The following is a 27439-nucleotide window of genomic DNA, read 5'->3' on the forward strand; positions in this document are numbered from 1 at the left end:
TATACTTGATCTCCTGGCCAATGAGAGCAAACATGCTGTGTGCCCTCTTGACCATTTAATCCACCTGTGTTGCCATTTTCAGGGATCTGTGGACCTGCACGCCCAGATCCCTCTGTATGTCAATACTCCTAAAGGTTGTGCCATTTACTGTACAATTTGCACCCAAATCTGATCTTACAAAATGCATCACCTCGCATTTGTCCAGATTAAACTCCATCTGCTATTTCTATGCCCAAGTCTCCAATCTATCGATATCCTGTTGATAGGTATGTCCCTGTCAGGCAAGGAGGAATTGGTAGGGCTAGGGAACCGTGGTGCACCAAAAAAGTTTCTTTGTTGGTTAAAAAGAAAAAGGAGGCTTATGTTCGGATGAGACGTGAGCACTCGGGTAGTGCACTAGAAAGCTTTAGATTGGCTAAGAGGGAGTTGAAGAGCGAGCTTAGAAGGGCTAAAAGGGGACATGAGAAGACTTTGGCGGATAGGGTTAAAGAGAATCCTAAGGCGTTCTATAGGTATGTCAAGAACAGAAGGTTGGTTAGGGCAAGTTTAGGGCCAGTTATAGATGGCAGAGGGAAGTTATGTGTGGAACCGGAGGAGATTGGTGAAGCATTGAACCAATATTTCTCTTCGGTGTTCACGCAAGGGGACATGAATATAGCTGAGGAGGACACTGGGTTGCAAGGGAGTAGAATAGACAGTATTACAGTTGATAAGGAGGATGTGCAGGATATTCTGGAGGGTCTGAAAATAGATAAATCCCCTGGTCCGGATGGGATTTATCCAAGGATTCTCTGGGAGGCAAGAGAAGTGATTGCAGCGCCTCTGGCTCTGATCTTCAGGTCGTCGTTGGCCTCTGGTATAGTACCAGAAGATTGGAGGTTAGCGAATGTTGTCCCATTGTTTAAGAAGGGGAACAGAGACTTCCCCGGGAATTATAGACCGGTGAGTCTCACTTCTGTTGTCGGCAAGATGTTGGAAAAAATTATAAGGGATAGGATTTATAGTTATTTGGAGAGTAATGAATTGATAGGTGATAGTCAGCATGGTTTTGTGGCAGGTAGGTCGTGCCTTACTAACCTTATTGAGTTTTTTGAGAAAGTGACCAAGGAGGTGGATGGGGGCAAGGCAGTGGACGTGGTATATATGGATTTTAGTAAGGCGTTTGATAAGGTTCACCATGGTAGGCTTCTGCAGAAAATGCAGATGTATGGGATTGGGGGTGATCTAGGAAATTGGATCAGGAATTGGCTAGCGGATAGGAAACAGAGGGTGGTGGTTGATAGTAAATATTCATCATGGAGTGCGGTTACAAGTGGTGTACCTCAGGGATCTGTTTTGGGGCCACTGCTGTTTGTAATATTTATTAATGATCTGGATGAGGGTATAGTTGGGTGGATTAGCAAATTTGCTGATGACACCAAAGTCGGTGGTGTGGTAGACAGTGAGGAAGGGTGTCGTAGTTTGCAGGAAGACTTAGACAGGTTGCAAAGTTGGGCCGAGAGGTGGCGGATGGAGTTTAATGCGGAGAAGTGTGAGGTAATTCACTTTGGTAGGAATAACAGATGTGTTGAGTATAGGGCTAACGGGAGGACTTTGAATAGTGTGGAGGAGCAGAGGGATCTAGGTGTATGTGTGCATAGATCCCTGAAAGTTGGGAATCAAGTAGATAAGGTTGTTAAGAAGGCATATGGTGTCTTGGCGTTTATTGGTAGGGGGATTGAATTTAGGAGTCGTAGCGTTATGTTGCAACTGTACACAACTCTGGTGCGGCCGCACTTGGAGTACTGTGTGCAGTTCTGGTCCCCACATTACAGGAAGGATGTGGAGGCTTTGGAGAGGGTGCAGAGGAGGTTTACCAGGATGTTGCCTGGTATGGAGGGGAGATCCTATGAGGAGAGGCTGAGGGATTTGGGATTGTTTTCGCTGGAAAGGCGGTGGCTAAGAGGGGATCTTATTGAAACATATAAGATGATTAGAGGTTTAGATAGGGTGGATAGTGATAGCCTTTTTCCTCTGATGGAGAAATCCAGCACGAGGGGGCATGGCTTTAAATTGAGGGGGGGTAGTTATAGAACCGATGTCAGGGGTAGGTTCTTTACCCAGAGGGTGGTGAGGGATTGGAATGCCCTGCCAGCATCAGTAGTAAATGCGCCTAGTTTGGGGGCGTTTAAGAGATCCGTAGATAGGTTCATGGACGAAAAGAAATTGGTTTAGGTTGGAGGGTCACAGTTTTTTTTTAACTGGTCGGTGCAACATCGTGGGCCGAAGGGCCTGTTCTGCGCTGTAATGTTCTATGTTCTATGTTCTATGTATCCTCTGGTAATCCCCGGCACTATCAGCAACTCCACCAATTGACAATCTTACTAATCAGACCACCCACATTTTCCTCCAGATCATTTATATATACTACAAACAATAAAGGTCTCATCACTAATCCCTGCGGAACACCGCTAGCTACAGATCTCCATTCTGAAAAGTGCCTGGCACCCTGGCACGGCCCTAGGGGCACATTGGCACTGCCCACTGGAAACTGGGCAATGCCAAGGGGGCAGGGTCTATAGGGGGATGATCGGTGGTGGGGGAGTGGCTGCCACTCTGCAAGTGGGATCGGTGGGAGAGGGAGTGAGGGGACGATTGGAGCTGGCCACGGTGGGGGTGGGGTCAGGGCTAGCCATGGGAGTGAGGTCGGGGCTGGCCTAGGAGAAGATCAGGGCTGGCCCGGGGGGGTGGTCTGGTTGGCCAGCAATCGAAGGGGGCAGGTGTCGGGAAGACCAGAGAATAGGGGGGAGGGAGGTTTGGGGGAAGGTCAGCAATCAGAGGCCAGCGATCAGGAGGCTGGCGTGGGGGGGGGGGAGGGGGGGAGGTGGCAGTGTGCATGTGAACTGGCAGCTGGACGCATGTGCAGTGGCGCACTCAGCACTATGCTGCCGGCTCTCGGGTGGGATGAGGCCCCATCTCCTACTTTTCAGCATGAGTCAGAGTGCATTGAACAGAGTGTTGAAGATTCATTCAGGTAAGTACGCCCAAAAAACAGGCGGGAAATTCTCCTGTCTTCCAGCTCATTGGGCAATTCGTTTTGTTTTGTGGGAATCCCGGTCATAGGATTCTTAGAAATTGTTGTGGGGAAATTTGAAGGTGGCCAATCGTGTCTTAACTTAGACAATTCAAAACTCACAAGGCAAATATCTCTGTGCAAAAATGTAACAAATTTAATTTAGAAAGAACAAACAAAACAAACATACAACTGACCGGAGACTTCCAAAGGGTTAAACAGCCCTGGAAATAGAGCTACAGAACCACTCCGAAAGATCTGAACTACATAGTCAAATATAGATCAATTATAGATTTTCCTAATCAATAATTCCACCTTTCATTCGCTTAAAATCAATTTCATTTAGTAATCATACATCAATATAAATCTCTGTCGAGTACCTCAGCCAACCATATGATACTTACAAACATGGTGATATTCTATTCATCCTTCAAGTCCGGATGTCGCCTCCCTTCTTGGCTCTAACTATTTCTCTGTTGCCTGGTAATGGCAGACGCTACCATAAGGTCAAATTGAATGTTCCCACCGGCTCACAGCCAAGTTGAATAGACATGTGTTCCTGCATCCAGGGGCATATCCATCCTTGTGTCTGGACAGTGAATGCATCTATTCATTAATGTTGCAAAATATGTTCCCTCATAGGAATTCCTGATATGACGATTGCTAATGACATTTACCACCATGCCTTTCGGTAACTTTGCTTGGCTAAAGTGAACAATACATTTAAATACATTTAAAATATCAGTATGTATGTTTAAAATCATGACTAATTGTTCTGATTCACCTACTGCATTCATATATGTGTAAACTGTTTGTGTTATTGATTCCCTGTTCTCTGCATTCTGCCCAAGAATCTTATTCGTTGGTTAGGAATCCCCTTCTTCAGGGTAGATGCTAAGAGGTCGTTTCCCCTTGTGGAGTCTCGGACCAGAGGGCAGAATCTCAGAGTAAGGAGTCACCTATTTCAGAGATGAGGAGGAATTTCTTCTCTCAGAGGGGAGTGAATCAGTGGAATTCTTTACTGCAGAGGCTGAGTCATTAAATGTGTTCAAGGCTGAGACAGACAGGTTTTTAATCAGTAAGGGAATCGAATGTTATAGGGAAAAGGCGGGAAAGTGGAGTTGAGGATTATCACATCAGATCAGTCACAATCTCACTGAATTTAGGTCGATAACGATGAGGTTTACTTCTGCCTAAACTCCGTGCCCTATCAAGCAGAGCTGAATTGTGTCTAACCAATCCCAGCCTGCTCCCCTCGCTCAAACCTGTCTTCACAGCTCCCATCCATTCCTGGAGTGAGTGCAGCTTTATTGTGTTTGAGCCATTCCACACCATATTTGCTCAATGAAAGTCGGTGATATCTGGATTCTGTAATAATTCTAATCTTTCACTTTCAGATCTTCTAGAGAAATCCCGTGTGATTTTCCAGCAGCCCGGTGAACGGAGTTACCACATTTATTACCAGATCTTCTCTGGCAAAAAGCCTGAGCTGTACGGTGAGTGTGAAGGGACAAATTTAAAACCGCTCCCAAAAACCCTGGCAAGGATTTTCCCCTTTCATAGATTGCGAGCACTCCTCACCCTCAATGTGGGAGACTGTTGAGGTTTATAGTAGGTTGTATTCATAGGGACACAGAGTACAGGAGCAAGGAGGCTATGCTGAACTTATACAAGAGACTAGTTAGACCCCAGCTGGAATATGTACTGTTCCTGGCGCCACACTATAGGAAGGATGTGAACGCATTGAGCGCAGAAGAGGTTTACAAGAATGGTTCCAGGGATGAGAAACTTCAGTTATGAGGATGGATTGGAGAAGTTGGGACTGTTCTCCTTGGAGAGAAGACTAAGAGGAGATTTGATAGAGATATTCAAAATCATGACAGGGCTGGACAGAGTACACAGGGAGAAACTGTTCCTGCTGGTAAAAGGATTGAGAATGAGAGGGTACAGATTTGAAATGATTTTTGAAAGAAACAAATGTGATGTGAGAAAAATCTTTTTCACCCAGCGAGTGGTTTGGGTCTGGAATGCGCTGCCTGGGAATGTGGTGGAGGCAGGTTCAATCGAGGCACCCAAGGAGGCATGAGATGATTATTTGATTGGATGATCATTTGAATAGAATCAATGTGCGGTGTTACAGGGCAAAGGCAGGAGAATGGCACTAACTCATGATGCTGGTTTGGAGAGCCAGTACAGGCACAATGGACCGAATGGTCTCCTTCTGAACCATAACAATTCTTTGATTTTGTGAGACATAGACTAAGGGTTTTCACACTAGTTTTGGACAACAAGGTGACCGGAATAATAAGTGTTAAACATCTCCTGTCACTGTTCCCTTTCCATCCTCATTGAGAAATGGGGATCCAGGGTGAAAAATTCTCCCCGCAGCCACTGTCTCGCTTCAGGATGAGAAATGGCCAAATGATTAACAATGTCTAATGCTGCCTGTGTCCAGTCACACTGCAAGAATTGTGGGCCAGATTTGGGTAGTCAGATATCTCATAGTAAAGTCTTGTGTTAGTTAGACCAGTATTTGCATCTTCAGGTTTTACATGTTTCTGTCCTGCAAGTTACAGAGAGTAGAACATAGAACATAGAACATAGAACATAGAACATAGAACATAGAACATAGAACAGTACAGCACAGAACAGGCCCTTCGGCCCACGATGTTGTGCCGAGCTTTGTCTGAAACCGAGATCAAGCCATTTCCTCCCTATCATCCCGAAGTACTCCATGTGCCTATCCAATAGCTTCTTAAATGTTCCTAAAGTTTCTGACTCCACTATCCCTGCAGGCAGTCCATTCCACACCCCAACCACTCTCTGAGTAAAAAACCTACCTCGGACATCCTTCCTATATCTCCCACCATGAACCCTATAGTTATGCCCCCTAGTTACCGCTCCATTCACCCGAGGAAATAGTCTTTGAACGTTCACTCTATCTATCCCCCTCATCATCTTATAAACCTCTATCAAGTCTCCTCTCAACCTCCTCCGCTCCAAAGAGAAAAGCCCAAGTTCCCTCAACCTTTCCTCATAAGACCTACCCTCCAAACCAGGCAGCATCCTGGTAAATCTCCTTTGCACTCTTTCCAGTGTCTCCACATCCTTCTTATAGTGAGGTGACCAGAACTGCACACAATATTCCAAATGTGGTCTCACCAAGGTCCTGTACAGTTGCAGCATAACCCCACGGCTCTTAAACTCAAACCCCCTGTTAATGAACACCAACACACTATAGGCCTTCTTCACAGCTCTATCCACTTGAGTGGCAACCTTCAGAGATCTATGGATATGAACCCCAAGATCTCTCTGTTCCGCCACATTCTTCAGAACCCTACCTTTGACCCTGTAATCCACATTTAAATTAGTCCTACCAAAATGAATCACCTCGCATTTGTCAGGGTTAAACTCCATTTGCCATTTTTCAGCCCAGCTCTGCATCCTATCTATGTCTCTTTGCAGCCTACAACAGCCCTCCACCTCATCCACTACTCCACCAATCTTGGTGTCATCAGCAAATTTACTGATCCACCCTTCAGCCTCCTCCTCCAAGTCATTTATAAAAATTACAAATAGCAGAGGACCAAGCACTGATCCCTGTGGCACTCCGCTAGCAACCTGCCTCCAATCCGAAAATTTTCCATCGACCACCACCCTCTGTCTTCTGTTAGATAGCCAGTTACCTATCCAATCGGCCAAACTTCTCTCTAGCCCACACATCCTTACTTTCTTCATAAGCCGACTGTGGGGGACTTTATCAAACGCCTTACTAAAATCCATGTATATGACATCAACTGCACTACCTTCATCTACACACTTAGTTACCTCCTCAAAAAATTCTATCAAATTTGTGAGGCAAGACTTGCCCTTCACAAATCCGTGCTGACTATCCCAGATTAAGCTGCATCTTTCTAAATGGTCGTAAATCCTATCCCTAAGGACCTTTTCCATCAACTTACCGACCACCGAAGTAAGACTAACCGGCCTATAATTACCAGGGTCATTTCTATTCCCTTTCTTAAACAGAGGAACCACATTCGCCATTCTCCAGTCCTCTGGCACCACCCCCGTGGACAGTGAGGACCCAAAGATCAAAGCCAAAGGCTCAGCAATCTCATCCCTTGCCTCCCAAAGAATCCTAGGGTATATTTCATCAGGCCCAGGGGACTTATTGATCTTCAGTTTATTCAAAATTGCTAGTACATCTTCCCTCCGAACATCTACTTCCTCCAGCCTATCAGCCTGTGACACCCTCTCTTCCTCAAAAACATGGCCCCTCTCCTTGGTGAACACCGAAGAAAAGTATTCATTCATCACCTCTCCTATCTCTTCTGACTCCATGCACAAATTCCCACTGCCGTCCTTGACCGGCCCCAACCTCACCCTGGTCATTCTTTTATTCCTCACATAAGAGTAAAAAGCCTTGGGGTTTTCCTTGATCCGACCCGCCAAGGACTTCTCATGCCCCCTCCTAGCTCTCCTAAGCCCCTTTTTCAGCTCATTTCTTGCTAACTGGTAACCCTCCATCGAGCCAACTGAACCTTGTTTTCTCAACCTAACATACGCTTCCTTCTTCCTCTTGACAAGACATTCCACCTCTTTTGTGAACCATGGTTCCCTCACTCGGCCATTTCCTCTCTGCCTGGCAGGGACATACCTATCAAGGACACGCAGTATTTGTTCCTTGAAAAGGTTCCACTTATCATTAGTGCCTTTGCCTGACAATTTTTGTTCCCATCCTATGCTTCCTAATTCCCGCCTGATTGCATCATAATTACCTCTCCCCCAATTGTAAACTATGCCCTGGCGTACGGCCCTCTCCCTCTCCATTGCAATAACAAAAGACACCGAATTGTGGTCACTATCTCCAGAGTGTGAATGATAATAATACGCTGAGGGCAATGCGTAACTCTGACCTCAGTGAAGGTCAGAACCAATAGGCTATCTCCTGAACCAATCAGGTTAAGGATAAACAGTAAACTAGATGAGTGAGACACACAACGGTGGTCCATATAGGACAAAGGCACAACTGAGGTCCACCACAATGAGCATAGCGTGAAATTGAGTCAAATTGTTTATACGGTACGTATAGTGTTAATTTGTGTTACGTTTAATGGAGAGTGAGTAGAAAAGACCAGTAACTACAGGGAGGTCACAGTGAGATCACAGTGAGATCACAGGAATATCACAAGGAGATCACAGGGAGATCACAATGAGATCACAGAGAGATCACAGGGAGATCACAGGGAGATCACAGGAAGGTCACTGGGAGATCACAGGGAGGTCACAGAGAGATCACAGGGATGTCACGGAGAGATCACAGGGAGATCACTGGGAGATCACAGGGAGGTCACTGGGAGATCACAGGGAGGTCACTGGGAGATCACAGGGAGGTCACAGAGAGATCACAGGGATGTCACAGAGAGATCACAGGGAGATCACAGGGAGGTCACAGGGAGATCACAAGGAGGTCACAGAGAGGTCAATGGTGAAACGTTATTTTTGCCGAGATAATGGAGGAGCACAAATTTTCCAGCAGTAATGACTCCGATTCCAGGGCATTTACTTTCCCAAAATATTTTGGCCAGTTTGTACGTTGCTAACAGTCAGCCTCAATCTAAAATCAAGACTTGCAGCAAAATCTGGGCCACCTCCTCAGTGGATAGAAAGAGAAAATTGGGGTGGTTTAGATTTCAGGAAAATAATGTAAAGTAAATGAGATGAATTTCAATTTCCTTGCTGGATTCCTCAGAATTGAGAACTGATTTGCCCAATCTAATCAGTGCAATCAGTGCAATCAGTGTCTGCAGTTACCACAGTGTAGAATTGTAATTAGTGTAACAGTATAATCTTTGTAATCATTGTAATCTATGTGATCAGTTTAATCAGTGTAATCAGTACAACCAGTGTAATCAGTATAATCAGTGCAATCAGTATAATCAGTGTAATCAGTGCAATCAGTATAATCAGTGCAATCAGTATAATCAGTGTAATCAGTATAATCAGTGTAATCAGTGCAATCAGTATAATCAGTGCAATCAGTATAATCAGTGTAATCAGTGCAATCAGTATAATCAGTGTAATCAGTATAATCAGTATAATCAGTGCAATCAGTGTAATCAGTACAACCAGTGCAATCAGTATAATCAGTGTAATCAGTATAATCAGTGCAATCAGTATAATCAGTGCAATCAGTATAATCAGTGTAATCAGTGCAATCTGTGCAGTTAGAACACTGTAGAGTTGAAGATGGATGTGATCAGAGGAACCAATCCATGATTTTTAAAATTATTTTTTGATGGGACTGTGAACTTTGCTCGAAAGGCTTTGCACCATGGGTGCTTGTACCACCCTGTCCGCAATGAACTTCCCTGAGGGAATTCTCCTGTTTCTATGATTAGAAAGAATGGGAGCTACATTAGAGGCAGTTTGGTTTCGCCTACCCTGCTACTATTCCTGTTTATTCCACCCTCCCAGATACTCCTGGCTTTGATCCCGAGGCGAGTGCGTAAAGTTATGCAGAATAGTGCAGTACGATATAGTCGGTGACAACTCAGACCTCAGCTTTACTAAAGGTTTGTTGCATTGTCCCGGGTAGGACCTCAACTCCAAATACATTTCTTTGCAACTTTCACCTCATGCAACATGGAACAAGTTGAGGGTGGGTTTACTTTGATGGTATTTCCATTTGGGTTTTATCTCTTTTCTCCTCCATAATTCTGGAGTTTTCTTTCCCACTCTGCTTCAGGAAGAGCTGCCAATCAGCCATTCTGGAGGAAGTGGGACTGTGTGCATCCTTACAATACCTTTCCCTTTAAACTCCAACCCTGCCACAAATTTCTAATTCCTCCACATTTGGAAATCTCTAATGAGCCAGGCTAACCTTCCTTGGAGCACAGAGTCGTTATGACAAGGCAATGCCATTAATCTAGTCTAAACAATGTTAGGTTTTTTTAGATTTAACTTTATAAGGATCTGAAAATTCTAGACCACAAAAGAATAACACATTAAGCCTAAGACCAATCAGATTTATTGATAATATAAATTTCTCCTTTATCACATTTAAATGTTCTCTTTTCCAGATATGCTTCTGGTGAGTAACAATCCCTTTGACTATCATTTCTGCTCACAAGGGGTTGTTACTGTGGACAATCTAGATGATGGTGAAGAACTCATGGCAACTGATGTAAGTGTTTCCTTTCACATTCCTCAGATATAGAGCAAAGTACAAAGGTCAAACGGCAAAGGGCAGCCACAGTTATTTCCTGTGTCAGTAGTTTCTTTGACCTTTGACCCCACTGCCATCTCAAACAATCACCCCCATCTCAAACAATCACCCCCATCTCCAAGTTCCCTTTTCTGTTCAAAGCTCCTGAACAGGTTACTTGCCTAACCTCTGACCTGCCCTTGTAGCCACGTTATTTATACAGCTAGTCCAATTCAGTTTCTGGTCAATGTTAACCCCCAGATATTGATAACGGGGAATTCAGCGATGGCAATGCCATTGAATGTCAAGGAGTGATGGTTAGATTCTCTCTTATTGGTGGTGGTCATTGCCTGGCATTTGAGTGGCACAGATGTTACTCGCTACTTGTTGGCCCAAGCCTGGATATTGTCCAGATCTTGCTGCATTTGGACATGGACTGCTTCAGTATTTGAGGAGTCGTGAATGGTGCTGAACATTGTGCAATCATCGGCGAACATCACCACTTCTGACCTTATGATGGAGGGAAGGTCATTGGTCAAGCAGCTGATGATGGTCAGGTCTGAGGATTCTGCACCAAAGATGCAGCAATTATCGAGCTGCATTATCAATTCCAGTGCAAGCAATTGTACCAAGAGCAGCAAATCTACCCAGGCCACAGTCTGAGGGCGCAATGAACACTAAGAGATTGACACATGATTACAATAGCAAGGGAGAATAGAACATAGAACATTACAGCGCAGAACAGGCCCTTCGGCCCACGATGTTGCACCGACCAGTTAAAAAAAAAACTGTGACCCTCCAACCTAAACCAATTTCTTTTCGTCCATGAACCTATCTACGGATCTCTTAAACGCCCCCAAACTAGGCGCATTTACTACTGATGCTGGCAGGGCATTCCAATCCCTCACCACCCTCTGGGTAAAGAACCTACCCCTGACATCGGTTCTATAACTACCCCCCCTCAATTTAAAGCCATGCCCCCTCGTGCTGGATTTCTCCATCAGAGGAAAAAGGCTATCACTATCCACCCTATCTAAACCTCTAATCATCTTATATGTTTCAATAAGATCCCCTCTTAGCCGCCGCCTTTCCAGCGAAAACAATCCCAAATCCCTCAGCCTCTCCTCATAGGATCTCCCCTCCATACCAGGCAACATCCTGGTAAACCTCCTCTGCACCCTCTCCAAAGCCTCCACATCCTTCCTGTAATGTGGGGACCAGAACTGCACACAGTACTCCAAGTGCGGCCGCACCAGAGTTGTGTACAGTTGCAACATAACGCTACGACTCCTAAATTCAATCCCCCTACCAATAAACGCCAAGACACCATATGCCTTCTTAACAACCTTATCTACTTGATTCCCAACTTTCAGGGATCTATGCACACATACACCTAGATCCCTCTGCTCCTCCACACTATTCAAAGTCCTCCCGTTAGCCCTATACTCAACACATCTGTTATTCCTACCAAAGTGAATTACCTCACACTTCTCCGCATTAAACTCCATCCGCCACCTCTCGGCCCAACTTTGCAACCTGTCTAAGTCTTCCTGCAAACTACGACACCCTTCCTCACTGTCTACCACACCACCGACTTTGGTGTCATCAGCAAATTTGCTAATCCACCCAACTATACCCTCATCCAGATCATTAATAAATATTACAAACAGCAGTGGCCCCAAAACAGATCCCTGAGGTACACCACTTGTAACCGCACTCCATGATGAATATTTACTATCAACCACCACCCTCTGTTTCCTATCCGCTAGCCAATTCCTGATCCAATTTCCTAGATCACCCCCAATCCCATACATCTGCATTTTCTGCAGAAGCCTACCATGGTGAACCTTATCAAACGCCTTACTAAAATCCATATATACCACGTCCACTGCCTTGCCCCCATCCACCTCCTTGGTCACTTTCTCAAAAAACTCAATAAGGTTAGTAAGGCACGACCTACCTGCCACAAAACCATGCTGACTATCACCTATCAATTCATTACTCTCCAAATAACTATAAATCCTATCCCTTATAATTTTTTCCAACATCTTGCCGACAACAGAAGTGAGACTCACCGGTCTATAATTCCCGGGGAAGTCTCTGTTCCCCTTCTTAAACAATGGGACAACATTCGCTAACCTCCAATCTTCTGGTACTATACCAGAGGCCAACGACGACCTGAAGATCAGAGCCAGAGGCTCTGCAATCACTTCTCTTGCCTCCCAGAGAATCCTTGGATAAATCCCATCCGGACCAGGGGATTTATCTATTTTCAGACCCTCCAGAATATCCTGCACATCCTCCTTATCAACTGTAATACTGTCTATTCTACTCCCCTGCAACCCAGTGTCCTCCTCAGCTATATTCATGTCCCCTTGCGTGAACACCGAAGAGAAATATTGGTTCAATGCTTCACCAATCTCCTCCGGTTCCACACATAACTTCCCTCTGCCATCTATAACTGGCCCTAAACTTGCCCTAACCAACCTTCTGTTCTTGACATACCTATAGAACGCCTTAGGATTCTCTTTAACCCTATCCGCCAAAGTCTTCTCATGTCCCCTTTTAGCCCTTCTAAGCTCGCTCTTCAACTCCCTCTTAGCCAATCTAAAGCTTTCTAGTGCACTACCTGCTGAATCACTTGCTGTTGTTTCTGCTTTGAACAGCATGCAATGGACATCCTGGGCTTCATTGTGGATGAGAAGTATGGCTGTTACAAAATGGTCGGATCCATTATGCACTTCGGAAACATGAAGTTCAAACAGAAGCAACGGGAGGAGCAAGCGGAGGCAGACGGAACCGAAAGTAAGTCACTGACTCCATCAAACACTCCCAGGACAGGTACAGCACGGGGTTAGTAACAGAGTAAAGCTCCCTCTACACTGTCCCCATCAAACACTCCCAGGACAGGTACAGCACGGGGTTAGTAACAGAGTAAAACTCCCTCTGCACTGTCCCCATCAAACACTTCCAGGACAGGTACAGCATGGGGTTAGATACAGAGTAAAGCTCCCTCTATACTGTCCCCCATCAAACACTCCCAGGACAGGTACAGCACGGGGTTAGTAACAGAGTAAAGCTCCCTCTACACTGTCCCCATCAAACACTGTAAGAAGTTTAACAACACCAGGTTAAAGTCCAACAGGTTTATTTGGTAGCAAAAGCCACAAGCTTTCGGAGCCTTAAGCTCCTTCCGAAAGCTTGTGGCTTTTGCTACCAAATAAACCTGTTGGACTTTAACCTGGTGTTGTTAAACTTCTTACTGTGTTTACCCCAGTCCAACGCCGGCATCTTCACATCATGCCCATCAAACACTCCCAGGACAGGTACAGCATAGGGTTAGATATAGAATAAAGCTCCCTCTACACTGTCCCCATGAAACACTCCTAGGACAGGTACAGCACGGGGTTAGTTACAGACCAAAATTCTCCCATCTTGCCCACTGCGGGAATCGTACCGGGTGAGACAGAAAACTTAGAAACTTAGAAACTTAGAAACCCTACAGCACAGAAAGAGGCCATTCGGCCCATCGAGTCTGCACTGACCACAATCCCACCCAGGCCCTACCCCCATATCTCTACATATTTACCCACTAGTCCCTCTAACCTACGCATCCCAGGACACTAAGGGCAATTTTAGCATGGCCAATCAACCTAACCCGCACATCTTTGGACTGTGGGAGGAAACCGGAGCACCCGGAGGAAACCCACGCAGACACGAGGAGAATGTGCAAACTCCACACAGACAGTGACCCAAGCCGGGAATCGAACCCAGGTTCCTGGAGCTGTGAAGCAGCAGTGCTAACCACTGTGCTACCGTGCCCCCCTAACTTGGCAGACCATTTAAAAATCCGTGGCTTCTGGGTATTTCTGGTTGAGACGCATTTGGCTGGAAAATCCTCCCATAGAGTGAAATTGATGGCGTGGTATTTTTAAAGGTCAGGTTTACAGACAAGGTATTTACTTTCCGGGCTATTAGGATAGGCTGCCCGTGCAAATGGGTGATGGCATCATCAGGACGACACCTGATTGGTCATTTAAAGTCCCCTTGTTGCAATTTGGAACAGCAGCTTTCTGATTGGTCAATAAATCTCCCTGGGGGCCTTGTGGAATACAAGCTACCCGATCAGGCAAATGGAGTCTCACCCAATAGGGAAGGATCAGCGGGGGGTTTGAAAGCAGCTGGCTGTACTCAGGTTGGCAGACAATGTACTTGGGCTGACCGGTGCTCTGTAGCTGCTGAGGGATGTCCAGAACTCACTGAGAATAAAGGGTGGTTAGTGATGGAAGAGTGACCTCGCTAAGATTGTTACAATAGCGAATGTACAGCAATGAGTACATTTGAAATGTGATCTTTTTTCTACATGGCTGTTAATCTCAATGAAGAGTAAGCTGGGTGAGCAGTTTATTAAAGTTTAAAGTTTATTTATTAGTGTCACAAGTAGGCTTACATTAACACTGCAATGAAGTTACTGTGAAAATCCCCAAGTTGCCACACTCTGGCACCTGTTTGGGTACACTGAGGGAGAATTTAGCATGGCCAATGCACCTAACCAGCAGATTTTTCGGACTGTGGCAGGAAACCGGAGCACCCGAAGGAAACCCACGCAGACACGGGGAGAATGTGCCGCCTCCACACAGACAGTGACCCAAGCCTGGAATCGAACCCGGGTCCCTCGCGCAGTGAGGCAGCAGTGCTAACCACTGCGCCACCATGCCACCCCAATGTGGCATTACACTCTGATGGGCAGCATTATTTGGGGTATATATCCATCTGGTAACAATAACTATTACAGTCACTATTAGCAGTACTAACAGTAAATATTGCCATGAGGCCAGTTTTGGGCACACACACAGACTCTCCCTCCCAGGAATAGACAAAGAAGTTCCACATTGGAGCCACTTCGCTGAGAGTTATTCTCACCAACTGCAGGTTGGTTTGTAACCAGAACCCCAGAGAAATGGATCTTTCCAGAACAATGTTCTTTCCTGAGGTTTGAAATGAGATTAAGAACACAAGAACATAAGAACTAGGAGCAGGAGTCGGCCATCTAGCCCTTCACGTCTGCTCTGCCATTCAATAAGACCATGGCTGATCTTTTCGTGGACTCAGCTCCACTTTTTGTGGGCTCAGGGCCTATTGCTGATTCTGAAATTAATTTGAGTTTTTGACATTGCAGATGCGGACAAGGTTGCCTACCTGATGGGAATCAGCTCCGCTGACCTTCTGAAAGCCCTCCTTCACCCCCGGGTCAAAGTTGGAAATGAATACGTGACCAAGGGTCAAACTGTGGCTCAGGTACACAAAGAAATTCATTTGATTTAACGTCTACAGATGATTTAGTTAATTCCCATCCTGTAAATTAAATATTTGGTTTGTTTCCTGTTTTTTGACTTTCCCAATAGCTTCACAGTTGGTGTCTCACTGGTCATCCACTCACTCACTTATGGCCAGTGCCTTCGCAATTCCCCTCCTCACATCCTTCCCAACCTTAGTTGCATCTCATTCGATCCTGGTGACTTATCAACTTCAGGGAAGGTTCAGCATTGCTTAGGTGTCATGTTTTTCTGTTCCAGGTTATCTATGCTGTGGGAGCTCTTTCCAAGGCTACCTACGATCGTATGTTTAAGTGGTTGGTTCTTCGTATCAATAAGACCTTGGACACTAAGTTATCCAGGCAGTTCTTCATCGGAGTGCTGGACATTGCAGGTTTTGAAATATTTGATGTGAGTCTCCTCAGTACAACAGTAATCCATTTAAAAACTCCCCTGAATAGAAAACGCAGAAGCAACAGGATCCACAAGTTGTAAAATCCAATTCACTGCGCTAACATTCTGCAAATACTGTTTCTTTGTGAATAACTGAACTTCCCGATTGAAAAGAGATTTGGCTGTGACCTCTTTAGAATATGACAATGTTTCTCAAAGTCTTGAGAGTGGACTCGAGCCCAGAAACTCTCTGAATCTCACCCTGTTGGAAAGCACAGAGAGAGCAGATTCTCAAACTATTCTCCTGCTTTCACAAGAAATTCACTCTAACCGTTGCAGAGATTCTCTCTATCTTCAGGGACCATGCCCTAAGAGGCAACCGGGGTGATGATGGATGTCTGTGTTAGCCCATCATTATGCAAAGTACTGTGATGGTTTGCCATTGCTTTCTGAAGCATGGCTGACCAGAAATCTCTCCTGCTTGTACTATGTGGCACAGATGTATAGTAGAAGCATTTACAAATTTACATTCAACCTGTTCGGCAGCGTTATGAACACACCTTCCTCGACCATCAAGTCCTGGGGTGGGAATCGAACCCGGAGCTTCTGGGTCAGAGGCAGGGACACTAACCCACTGTGTCACTAGACCTGCTAATTTGCTGAGGTTACGTAATGTATAATTATTAATTCTCTCTCTCTCTCTGTCCTCTCTCTCTCCTTCTGGGGATCGCCCTCTCTTTTCCTTTCCCTGCTCCTTTCTCTCCCTTCCACTTTTCTTCTTTCTCTCTCCCTCACTCTCTGATCCTGCAGTACAACAGCTTTGAGCAACTCTGCATCAACTTCACAAATGAGAAACTGCAACAGTTTTTCAACCATCACATGTTTGTGTTGGAGCAGGAAGAATACAAGAAAGAGGGGATCGATTGGGTCTTCATTGACTTTGGCCTTGATCTTCAGGCTTGTATTGATCTTATTGAGAAGGTAGAAACTTCACAAACCCTTCCTCTCGTTTCGATATAAAATATAGTTTTATTTTTGGACAATATCAGTTGACATTCGCACACATGAGAATTCATCTTCGTCCCAAACGTTTGGCTCAAAAGATTTGCTCGAATTTATCGATCCTTTCACAGATTAGTTCCTCTCACCCTCTGTATTTTGATCTAATTAACTCTTATCAAGTCCTGTTCCCTGACAGACCCCATGTTCATTGACCAACACTGTCTCCTAATTGAGCAACTCCTCAATTTTAAAGCTCTCATCCTTATTTTCAGATCCCTCCAAGCCTTATCCCTACTGCTAATCTCCTCCAGTCCCACACCATCTCTGACATCTGCACTCTTCTAATTCTGCCTAATTTTAATTGCTCTGTTGTTGGTGGCCAAAGACCCTGAACTCTGGAACTTCCTCCTTCAGCCTCTCAGTGTTTCTCTCCTTTAAAACCACAGCGGAATCTGACAGGAGTCAGACTGAAAATCAACACATTTCTCTCCAGAGAAACAGCCGCTTTTCACTCCAGATTTTCTGACACTTTTATCAAAAAAAGGGTGCGTTTCAGGGCGTCATGTTGAGGGGCGGTCCTAGACATGCCGGGAATGCTGGCTACACTGGGCATCCTGATCAGAGCAATAGATAACCCTCCCCCAACAAAGCAGTGTCCCCCCACACACCCCCCCAACATGGTGCCAACCTGGCAGTGCCAACCTATGCTAGGGGACAGTGCCAGTGCACTGTCTGACCATGTCCCTTTGTTCCGGAGGCTATACTCACCTTTATACCCTGGGGGGAGGTGGGGGGATCCCCACAGCAGGTACAGTGAGGGTCTTTAATTTTATTAAAATATTTTTAAATATGTTGAAGTCAGGCTCAACCCTGTGATTGCGCCACTGGGGAGTGGCAAAACCCGGAGACGGCAATCTCACCGGCGAGATTCACGATTTTCAGGTTTCACCGGATCTTCAGCCCCGCCCCATTCCCATGGATGGAGAGCGTGGACTCAAGTTCCCCCCACTTCTCGGATTGAGCTAGTTTAGCAAGTGTCCAGTTCAATCCCCAATCTAAGCACAGTGGGCGAATCTCTGCTCCCATCGGCCCACTGATTGCTACTGGAAACCGCATGGGGACATTGACAGGGTGACACTCACTGAGATAGTCCAGCCTGGAAATCACCTACTGCCTGAAACCTTATCTCTGAGAGAAGGGAAAAGTCCCAGGGGAAGGGAATTGGTGAAAGGGAAGAGATGATTCCAGCTCTGATTATTTATTCTGTCTTTGATCCAGCCTTTGGGTATCCTCTCAATCCTCGAGGAGGAATGCATGTTCCCGAAAGCCACCGATATGTCATTCAAAGCCAAGTTGTATGACAATCACCTGGGGAAATCGCCCAACCTGCAAAAACCACGGCCAGACAAAAAACGCAAATATGAAGCTCACTTTGAGTTGGTTCATTATGCTGGAGTGGTAAGTGTCAGCAATCATTGTACAACTGCAATCATGTGTGAGTGAGATGACTGAGTGTGTAACACTCGAACTGCAAGGATGGATGGAAATGGTTCCATTGAAGTATCTTTCAATCTCCACAAGAGAAACAGAATTTTAACAGCTGGATTTTTCCATAGGTTCCTTACAATATTACTGGGTGGCTGGATAAAAACAAGGACCCCCTGAATGAGACTGTGGTGGGAATCTTCCAGAAATCTTCGAACAAGCTGTTGGCTGCTTTGTATGAATCATATGTCGGTGCTGACGCAGGTAACTTTCTTCAACTTGTTCATATCTGTCCTTTAGTTTCCTTGAACAGCATGTTACGGAACCGACGAGGGAACGAGCTATTTTGGATCTGGTATTGTGTAACGAGGTAGGTAGAATTAGGGATCTTATTGTGAAGGACCCTCTTGGGTCTAGTGACCACAATATGGTCAAATTTCTGATTCAGATGGAAGAGGAGAAAGTTTGGTCCCAAACCAGTGTCCTCTGTTTGAACAGAGGGAAATATGATAGGATGAGGGATGAATTGGCTAAGGTAGACTGGGAGAGCAGGCTGGCAGGTAGGATAGCTGAGGAACAGTGGAGGATTTTTAAGGAGATCCTTTTCAGTTCTCAGCAAAAATATATTCCAGCAAAAAACAAGGATTGTAAGAAAAGGGAGAACCAGCCGTGGATAACGAAGGAAATAAAGGAGAGTATTAAAATAAAAACAGCTGCGTACAGAGTGGCCAAAAATAGTGGAGAAACAAGTGATTGGGAAAAATTTAAGAAACAACAAAGAGAGACTAAGAAAGCGATAAAGAAAGGAAGGATAGACTATGAAGCTAGGCTAGCAATTAATATAAAAAATGATAGTAAAAGTTTTTATAAATATATAAAAAGGAATAGAGTGGCGAGAGTGAATGTTGGACCCTTGGAGGACGAGAGGGGGGAGTTAATAGTGGGAAATGAGGATATGGCTGAGTCTTTAAATAAGTTTTTTGTGTCGGTCTTCACGGTGGAGGACACAAATAGTTTGCCAAATATTAACGATAGAGGGTTGGCAGCAGGAGAAATACTTAATACAATTAATGTTACCAGAGAGGCAGTGCTGGGTAGACTAATGGGACTGAAGGTGGACAAGTCCCCGGGTCCGGATGGAATGCATCCCAGGGTATTGAAAGAAATGTCAGAGGTAATAGTGGATGCGTTAGTGATTATTTATCAAAACTCGTTGCATTCTGGGGTAGTGCCGGTTGATTGGAAAACGGCTAATGTTACGCCGCTGTTTAAAAAAGGAAGGAGACAAAAGGCGGGTAACTATAGGCCGGTCAGCTTAACGTCTGTAGTAGGGAAAATGCTGGAATCCATTATTAAAGAGGAGATAGCAGGGCATCTGGATAGAAATGGTTCGATCAATCAGACGCAGCATGGATTCATGAGGGGAAAGTCGTGCTTGACGAACATATTGATTTTTATGAAGATGTGACTCGGGCGGTTGATGGAGGAGAACCGGTGGATGCGGTGTTTTTGGATTTCCAAAAGGCGTTTGATAAGGTGCCCCATAAAAGGCTGCTGAAGAAGATTAGGGCACACGGAGTTGGGGGTAGTGTGTTAAAGTGGATTGGGGACTGGCTATCCGACAGGAAGCAAAGAGTCGGAATAAATGGGTGTTTTTCCGGTTGGAGGAAGGTAACTAGTGGCGTGCCGCAGGGATCGGTACTCGGGCCGCAACTATTTACCATTTATATAGATGATCTGGAGGAGGGGACGGAGTGTAGGGTAACGAAGTTTGCAGACGACACAAAGATAAGTGGAAAAGTGAATCGTGTGGAGGACGGAGAAGATCTGCAGAGAGATTTGGACAGGCTGAGTGAGTGGGCGAGGATATGGCAAATGGAGTATAACGTTGAGAAATGCGAGGTTATACACTTTGGAGGAAATAATAACAAATGGGATTACTATCTCAATGGAAACAAATTAAAACATGCTACCGTGCAAAGGGACCTGGGGGTCCTTGTGCATGAGACGCAAAAGCCCAGTCTGCAGGTACAACAGGTGATCAAGAAGGCAAATGGGATGTTGGCCTATATTGCGAGGGGGATAGAATATAAAAGCAGGGATGTCTTGATGCACCTGTACAGGGCATTGGTGAGGCCGCAGCTGGAATACTGTGTGCAGTATTGGTCCCCTTATATGAGGAAGGATATATTGGCATTGGAGGGAGTGCAGAGAAGGTTCACCAGGTTGATACCGGAGATGAGGGGTTTGGATTATGAGGAGAGGCTGAGGAGATTGTGTTTGTACTCGTTGGAGTTTAGAAGGATGAGGGGGGATCTTATGGAGACTTATAAGATAATGCGGGGGCTGGATAGGGTGGAGGCGGAGAGATTCTTTCCACTTAGTAAGGAAGTTAAAACTAGAGGACACAGCCTCAAAATAAAGGGGGGTCGGTTTAAGACAGAGTTGAGGAGGAACTTCTTCTCCCAGAGGGTGGTGAATCTCTGGAATTCCCTGCCCACTGAGGTGGTGGAGGCTACCTCGCTGAATATGTTTAAAGCGCGGATGGATGGATTCCTGATCGGTAAGGGAATTAAGGGTTATGGGGATCAGGCGGGTAAGTGGTACTGATCCACGTCAGATCAGCCATGATCTTATTGAATGGCGGGGCAGGCTCGAGGGGCTAGATGGCCTACTCCTGCTCCTATTTCTTATGTTCTTATGTTCTTTAGTTGAGTGTATCAGTGACCTTTGTCCTTTTTCATCAACGTTGACCCAATCATGGCCCTAGTCTTTAAAGTTTATTTATTAGTGTCACAAGTAGGCTGACATTAATACTGCAATGAAGTTACTGTGAAAATCCCCTAGTCGCCACACTCCGACACCTGTTCGGGTAACACTGAGGGAGAGTTTAGCGTGGCCAGTGCACCCTAACCAGCACGTCTTTCAGACTGTGGGAGGAAACCGGAGCACCCGGAGGAAACCCACGCAGACACGGGGAGAACGTGCAGATTCTGCACAGACAGTGACCCGAGCCAGGAATTGAACCTGGGTCCCTGGCGCTGTGAGGCAGCAGTGCTAACCACTGTACCACTGTGACTCCAAATCCTAAACCTGACACAAAACTCCAACCTCTGATCCTAATTCTGATCATAAATCTGGTTCCTGAATCTTGACTCTGACCCCAGCCCCAATCCCTGATCTAATCATGACTCAGACCCTCACTGTCAGCAGAGTTAGAGTAAGTCACTTCCTCAGCTTGGGCTCCAATCCCTGAATCTCCTTGTTCACCACAGGGAGGGAGGGATTCGATATTTGTCGAGTTTTTACCTCAGAAGCATTTATTTCATTTTAATTAAACTTCCAGACATGCCACATACTTCAGTAAAATCAAACTGAAACAGTGCGAATGCTGGGAATCTGAAATAAAAACAGAAAATGCTGGAAAAACTCAGGATTTTATGGTCGTGCTTGTCCTGAAACCGTAAAATCCTGCCCGAGACTTTTCCATGGTCCGTCCCTCGCCTGCTACGATCCCCGTGGCGGGTAGGGCGGTAAAATTCCAGCCTGTAGATCTGGCAGCGTCTGTGGAGAGAGAAACAGAGTTAATGTTTCGCGTCTGTGACCCTTCTGAGAGTGAGATGGAAATTATCTTTTATATCAGCTGTCCTCACACTGGTAAAACTGACATTTCTGCCTTTCAAACCAGTAACTATCTCCTGTTCATATCATCCAAACTGATCCTGGGGTTTGCTGTGATGAACTCTGGACTTTAAGCAGTTGAATCCACAGATTCTCAACAAATGAATAATTTATTTTTTGATTTTCTCCTTTCATTGCAGCCCAGGAGCAGAGCAAGAGCGGCACAAAGGAAAAGCGGAAGAAGGCAGCTTCTTTCCAGACTGTCTCTCAGTTACATAAAGTAAGTTCCCACCCATCCAGCCTCTAACTGACCTCTTGAACATATCTCAGTCCATTCAAACCCTGCCCCGACACACACCATGGGGGATGTCTGATTCTCAGACTGCGTTGATACAGTCTGCACGATATGAACAATCTTGTAGCTTTTGTTGGCGATTGCTTCATTGGGAACATCTGAAACTGGTGATAAGTGACTGAACCAACAATAGGACGGTTTGAATTAAATTATCCATGCAAATAATTAAAGACAAAATATCTGATTGAAATTGTGAAACATTAATAGCTCGATATTAAAAATACAAACTGGTTATAAAATTCAGCATCCTAAATGACAGCTGGTTAAGAAAGTAAAAAGAATGTCTCCCTTTATTGGGTGAAGTATTGAATACAAAAACAAGGGTGTAATTATGGGGCAGTATAAAACGCTGGTTAGGCCATGGCCAGAATTATGTGTACAATTCTGGTCATCACATCACAGGGAGGATATAACCATCTGCTGACAATTTTGGATCCAACCGGCCACCTTCCCCTGTATCCCATGACACCAGTCTGCTGTGTGGGACCTTGTCAAATGCCTTACTGAAACCCACATAGACAACATCTACTACACCATCCTCATCAATCCTCCTTATTACTTCCTCAAAGATTCTATGAAGTTAGACATGATCTTCCCCTAACAAAATCATAGTGAGGATTGGAAAATAATCCTCAGAGCATCCGCTATTTCTTCCCTGGCTTCATTCTAAAGTCTGGGACACAATCTATCTGACCCTGGTGGCTTATCCACCATCATTACAGGAAGGATGTGGAGGCTTTGGAGAGGGTGCAGAGGAGGTTTACCAGGATGTTGCCTGGTATGGAGGGGAGATCCTATGAGGAGAGGCTGAGGGATTTGGGATTGTTTTCGCTGGAAAGGCGGCGGCTAAGAGGGGATCTTATTGAAACATATAAGATGATTAGAGGTTTAGATAGGGTGGATAGTGATAGCCTTTTTCCTCTGATGGAGAAATCCAGCACGAGGGGGCATGGCTTTAAATTGAGGGGGGGTAGTTATAGAACCGATGTCAGGGGTAGGTTCTTTACCCAGAGGGTGGTGAGGGATTGGAATGCCCTGCCAGCATCAGTAGTAAATGCGCCTAGTTTGGGGGCGTTTAAGAGATCCGTAGATAGGTTCATGGACGAAAAGAAATTGGTTTAGGTTGGAGGGTCACAGTTTTTTTTTAACTGGTCGGTGCAACATCGTGGGCCGAAGGGCCTGTTCTGCACTGTAATGTTCTATGTTCTATGTTCTATGTTCTAAGTATGCCAGTCCCTCCACTATTTCCAATTCTCTCTCACTATGGTTCGTGTATCTAATATTTCACACTCCTCTCTAACTAGAATGTTTGAATCATCCCTCTCCTTAGTGAAGATAAAGGCTTTTGATTTGATTTGTCACACGTACTGGGATACAGCGAAAAATGAAAAGATAAAGACAAAAGTACTCATCAAGAACCCTGCCCACATCTTGTGGGTTGATTCAGAAGAATCAGTAAAAAGTTTATTTATTAGTCACAAGTCGATTTACATTTATTTTCACAGTAAATGAATACTTGTGACTAATAAATAAACTTTTTACCTTCTGAATCAACCCACAAGTTACCATGTACATCTTTGATAAGCCCAACCTTTCCCTTTGTTACTCTCTTGCTCTTAATGTATTGGTAAAACACCTGAGGATTTTCTTTGACTTTAACTGCTAATATTTTTTCATATCCTCTATTTGCTTTCCTAATTTTCATTTTTACTTCAACCCTGTGCTTTCGATGCTCCTCTAGGCTTTCTGCACTATGAAGTTTTCTGTGACTGTCATAAGCTTCCTTTATCTTGGCCTGTGCGCTTCTGGATAACCAGGGGCTGTAGATTTGGCAGTACCATCCTTTCTCTTTGTGGGGACTTTGACATAGTGCCCATAGAACCTCGCCTTTCAAAGCCTCCCACTGCTTTGACGCAGGTTTTCTTTCGAATAGCTGCATCCAGTCTACTCTGGCCGGCTCCTCTCTCAGATTTGTAAAATTTGCCTTCTCCCGATTTAGGACTTTTACTCCTGTTCTCATAGAATCATAGAAACCCTACAGTGCAGAAAGAGGCCATTTGGCCCATCGAGTCTGCACCGACCACAATCCCACCCAGGCCCTACCCCCCATATCCCTACACATTTACCCACTAATCCCTCTAAACTACGCATCTCAGGACACCAATGGGCAATTTTTAGCATGGTCAATCAACCTAACCCGCACATCTTTGGACTGTGGGAGGAAACCGGAGCACCCGGAGGAAATCCACTTTCTATCTTTGTCTAATTCTGTAATGATGCTAAATCTAACTATATTATGGTCACTATCTCCGGAATAGTCCCCAATGCTTCATCCACTTTCCCAGCTCCACTTCCTGAGACTAAGGTAGGTGGTGGGTGGGGTGTGGGGGATGGGGGGGCAATCTCACCAAAATAATTCTAAATGCCGAACAAATTGTGCCCATTTTTTTGGCAAGAGAAAAAGACAAATTTTATTACACTTAGAAAAATAAATAAAACAAAGTGGAATTCTCACCAGTAGGGGGAGTGGATGGAGTTTGACTGCCATAGAGGGCTATTGCGCATGTGCCTAATCTCCCACTGCACTATGTACAATAATGCATTGGGAGATTGTCACTCCCCCAACCTCCAGACATCACCACGAGGGCCCCTCTGACTCCCAAAGGACACTGTCCCCCTGCCCCCGACCACCTGGGGGGGCCTCAATTGCCTCCGATCCCCACGGCAAAGCCATCACATCTGGTGCCCGTTGGTGGTGGACCGTACGTTATCCTCGCCAATGAGGACCTCCACAGTGAGGCAGGTGAGCCCAGACAGTTTTGGGCTCACTTAACATATTAAAATCAGTTTATGAATATCATTGGTGGTGATCCTTCAGGAATCACTGAAGGCAGGGAGGGTCCCAGAGGACTGGAAAATAGCTAATGTAACACTGCTGTTTAAGAAGGGAGGGAGGCAGCAGACGGGAAATTATAGGCAGGTTAGCCTGACATGGGTCATTGGCAAGATTTTAGAGTCCATTATTAAAGATGAGATCGCAGAGTACTTGGAAGTGCATGATAAAATAGGACTGAGTCAGCACGGCTTTGTCAAGGGGAGGTCATGTCTGACAAATCTGTTAGAGTTCTTTGAGGAGGTAACAAGGAAGTTAGATAAAGGAGAACCAGTGGACGTGATTTTTTTAGATTTCTAGAAGGCCTTTGACAAGGTGCCACATAGGAGACTGTTAAATAAGTAAGGAGCCCATGGTGTTAAGGATAAGATCCTGGCATGGATAGAGGATTGGCTGGCAGAAGGCAGAGAGTGGGGATAAAGGGGTCTTTTTCAGGATGGCAGCCGGTGACTAGCGGTGTGCCTCAGGGGTCGGTGCTGGGACCACAACTTTTCACAAGTTGTGGTCCCGATAAGGTCCCCCATGCAAGACTTCTTGAGAAAGTGAGAGGGCATGGGATCCAAGGGGCTGTTGCCTTGTGGATCCAGAACTGGCTTGCCTGCAGAAGGCAGAGAGTGGCTGTGGAGGGGTCTTTCTCTGCATGGAGGTCAGTGACCAGTGGAGTGCCCCAGGGATCTGTTCTGGGACCCTTGCTGTTTGTCATTTTCATAAATGACCTGGATGAGGAAGTGGAGGGATGGGTTGGTAAGTTTGCTGACGACACCAAGGTAGGTGGTGTTGTGGATAGTTTGGAGGGATGTCAGAAGTTGCAGCGAGACATAGATAGAATGCAAGACTGGGCGGAGAAGTGGCAGATGGACTTCAACCCGGATAAGTGTGTGGTGATCCATTTTGGCAGATCCAATGGGATGAAGCAGCAGTATAATATGAAGGGTACCATTCTTAGCAGTGTAGAGGATCAGAAGGACCTTGGGGTCCGGGTCCATAGGACTCTTAAATCGGCCTCGCAGGTGGAGGATGCGGTCAAGAAGGCGTACGGCGTACTGGCCTTCATTAATCGAGGGATTGAGTTTAGGAGTCGGGAGATAATGCTGCAGCTTTATAGGACCCTGGTTAGACCCCACTTGGAGTACTGCGCGCAGTTCTGGTCACCTCATTACAGGAAAGATGTTGAAGCCATTGAAAGGGTGCAGAGGAGATTTACAAGGATGTTGCCTGGATTGGGGGGCATGCCTTATGAGGATAGGTTGAGGGAGCTTGGTCTCTTCTCCCTGGAGAGACGAAGGATGAGAGGTGACCTGATAGAGGTTTACAAGATGTTGAGAGGTCTGGATAGGGTAGACTCTCAGAGGCTATTTCCAAGGGCTGAAATGGTTGCTACGAGAGGACACAGGTTTAAGGTGCTGGGGGGTAGGTACAGAGGAGATGTCAGGGGTAAGTTTTTCACTCAGAGGGTGGTGGGTGAGTGGAATCGGCTGGCGTCGGTGGTGGTGGCAAACTCGTTGGGGTCTTTTAAGAGACTTCTGGATGAGTACATGGGATTTAATGGGATTGAGGGCTATAGATAGGCCTAGAGGTGGCGATGTGATCGGCGCAACTTGTGGGCCGAAGGGCCTGTTTGTGCTGTGGCTTTCTATGTTCTATGTTCTAATATACATTAACGATTTGGAAGAAGGAATGAAGGCACTGTTGCTAAATTTGCAGATGATACAAAGATGTGTAGAGGGACAGGTAGTATTGAGGAAGCAGGGGGGCTGCAGAAGGACTTGGACAGGTTAGGAGAGTGAGCAAAGAAGTGGCAGATGGAATACAATGTGGAAAAGTGTGAGGTTATGCAGTTTGGAAGGAGGAATGAAGACATAGACTATTTTCTAAATGGGGAAATGCTTAGGAAATCAGAAACACAAAGGGACTTGGGAGTCCTTGTTCAAGATTCTCTTAAGGTTAACATGCAGGTTCAGTCGGCAGTTAGGAAGGTAAATGCAATCTTAGCATTCATGTCGAGAGGGCTAGAATACAAGAGCAGGGATGTACTTCTGAGGCTGTATAAGACTCTGGTCAGACCCCATTTGGAGTATTGTGAGCAGTTTTGGACCCTGTATCTAAGGAAGGA

The 27439-nt window shown here is 45.5% G+C and overlaps 1 protein-coding gene across 1 annotated transcript in view; it reads left to right on the top strand.

Annotated features, from left to right (window-relative positions):
• Window positions 1-27439, top strand: part of LOC144508689 (myosin-7-like) — a 137033-nt gene that overhangs the window by 27140 nt on the left and 82454 nt on the right. The window contains exons 10-18 of the mRNA XM_078236973.1: window positions 4450-4548; window positions 10138-10241; window positions 12929-13067; window positions 15442-15560; window positions 15839-15988; window positions 16781-16951; window positions 18251-18430; window positions 18589-18721; window positions 22279-22358. Of these exons, the coding sequence (XP_078093099.1) occupies window positions 4450-4548; window positions 10138-10241; window positions 12929-13067; window positions 15442-15560; window positions 15839-15988; window positions 16781-16951; window positions 18251-18430; window positions 18589-18721; window positions 22279-22358 (1175 nt within the window). The remainder of the gene's footprint in view (window positions 1-4449; window positions 4549-10137; window positions 10242-12928; window positions 13068-15441; window positions 15561-15838; window positions 15989-16780; window positions 16952-18250; window positions 18431-18588; window positions 18722-22278; window positions 22359-27439) is intronic.

This window comes from Mustelus asterias, chromosome 20 (genome assembly GCF_964213995.1).
Source record: "Mustelus asterias chromosome 20, sMusAst1.hap1.1, whole genome shotgun sequence".
In the NCBI taxonomy this organism is placed as follows: Eukaryota; Metazoa; Chordata; class Chondrichthyes; order Carcharhiniformes; family Triakidae; genus Mustelus; species Mustelus asterias.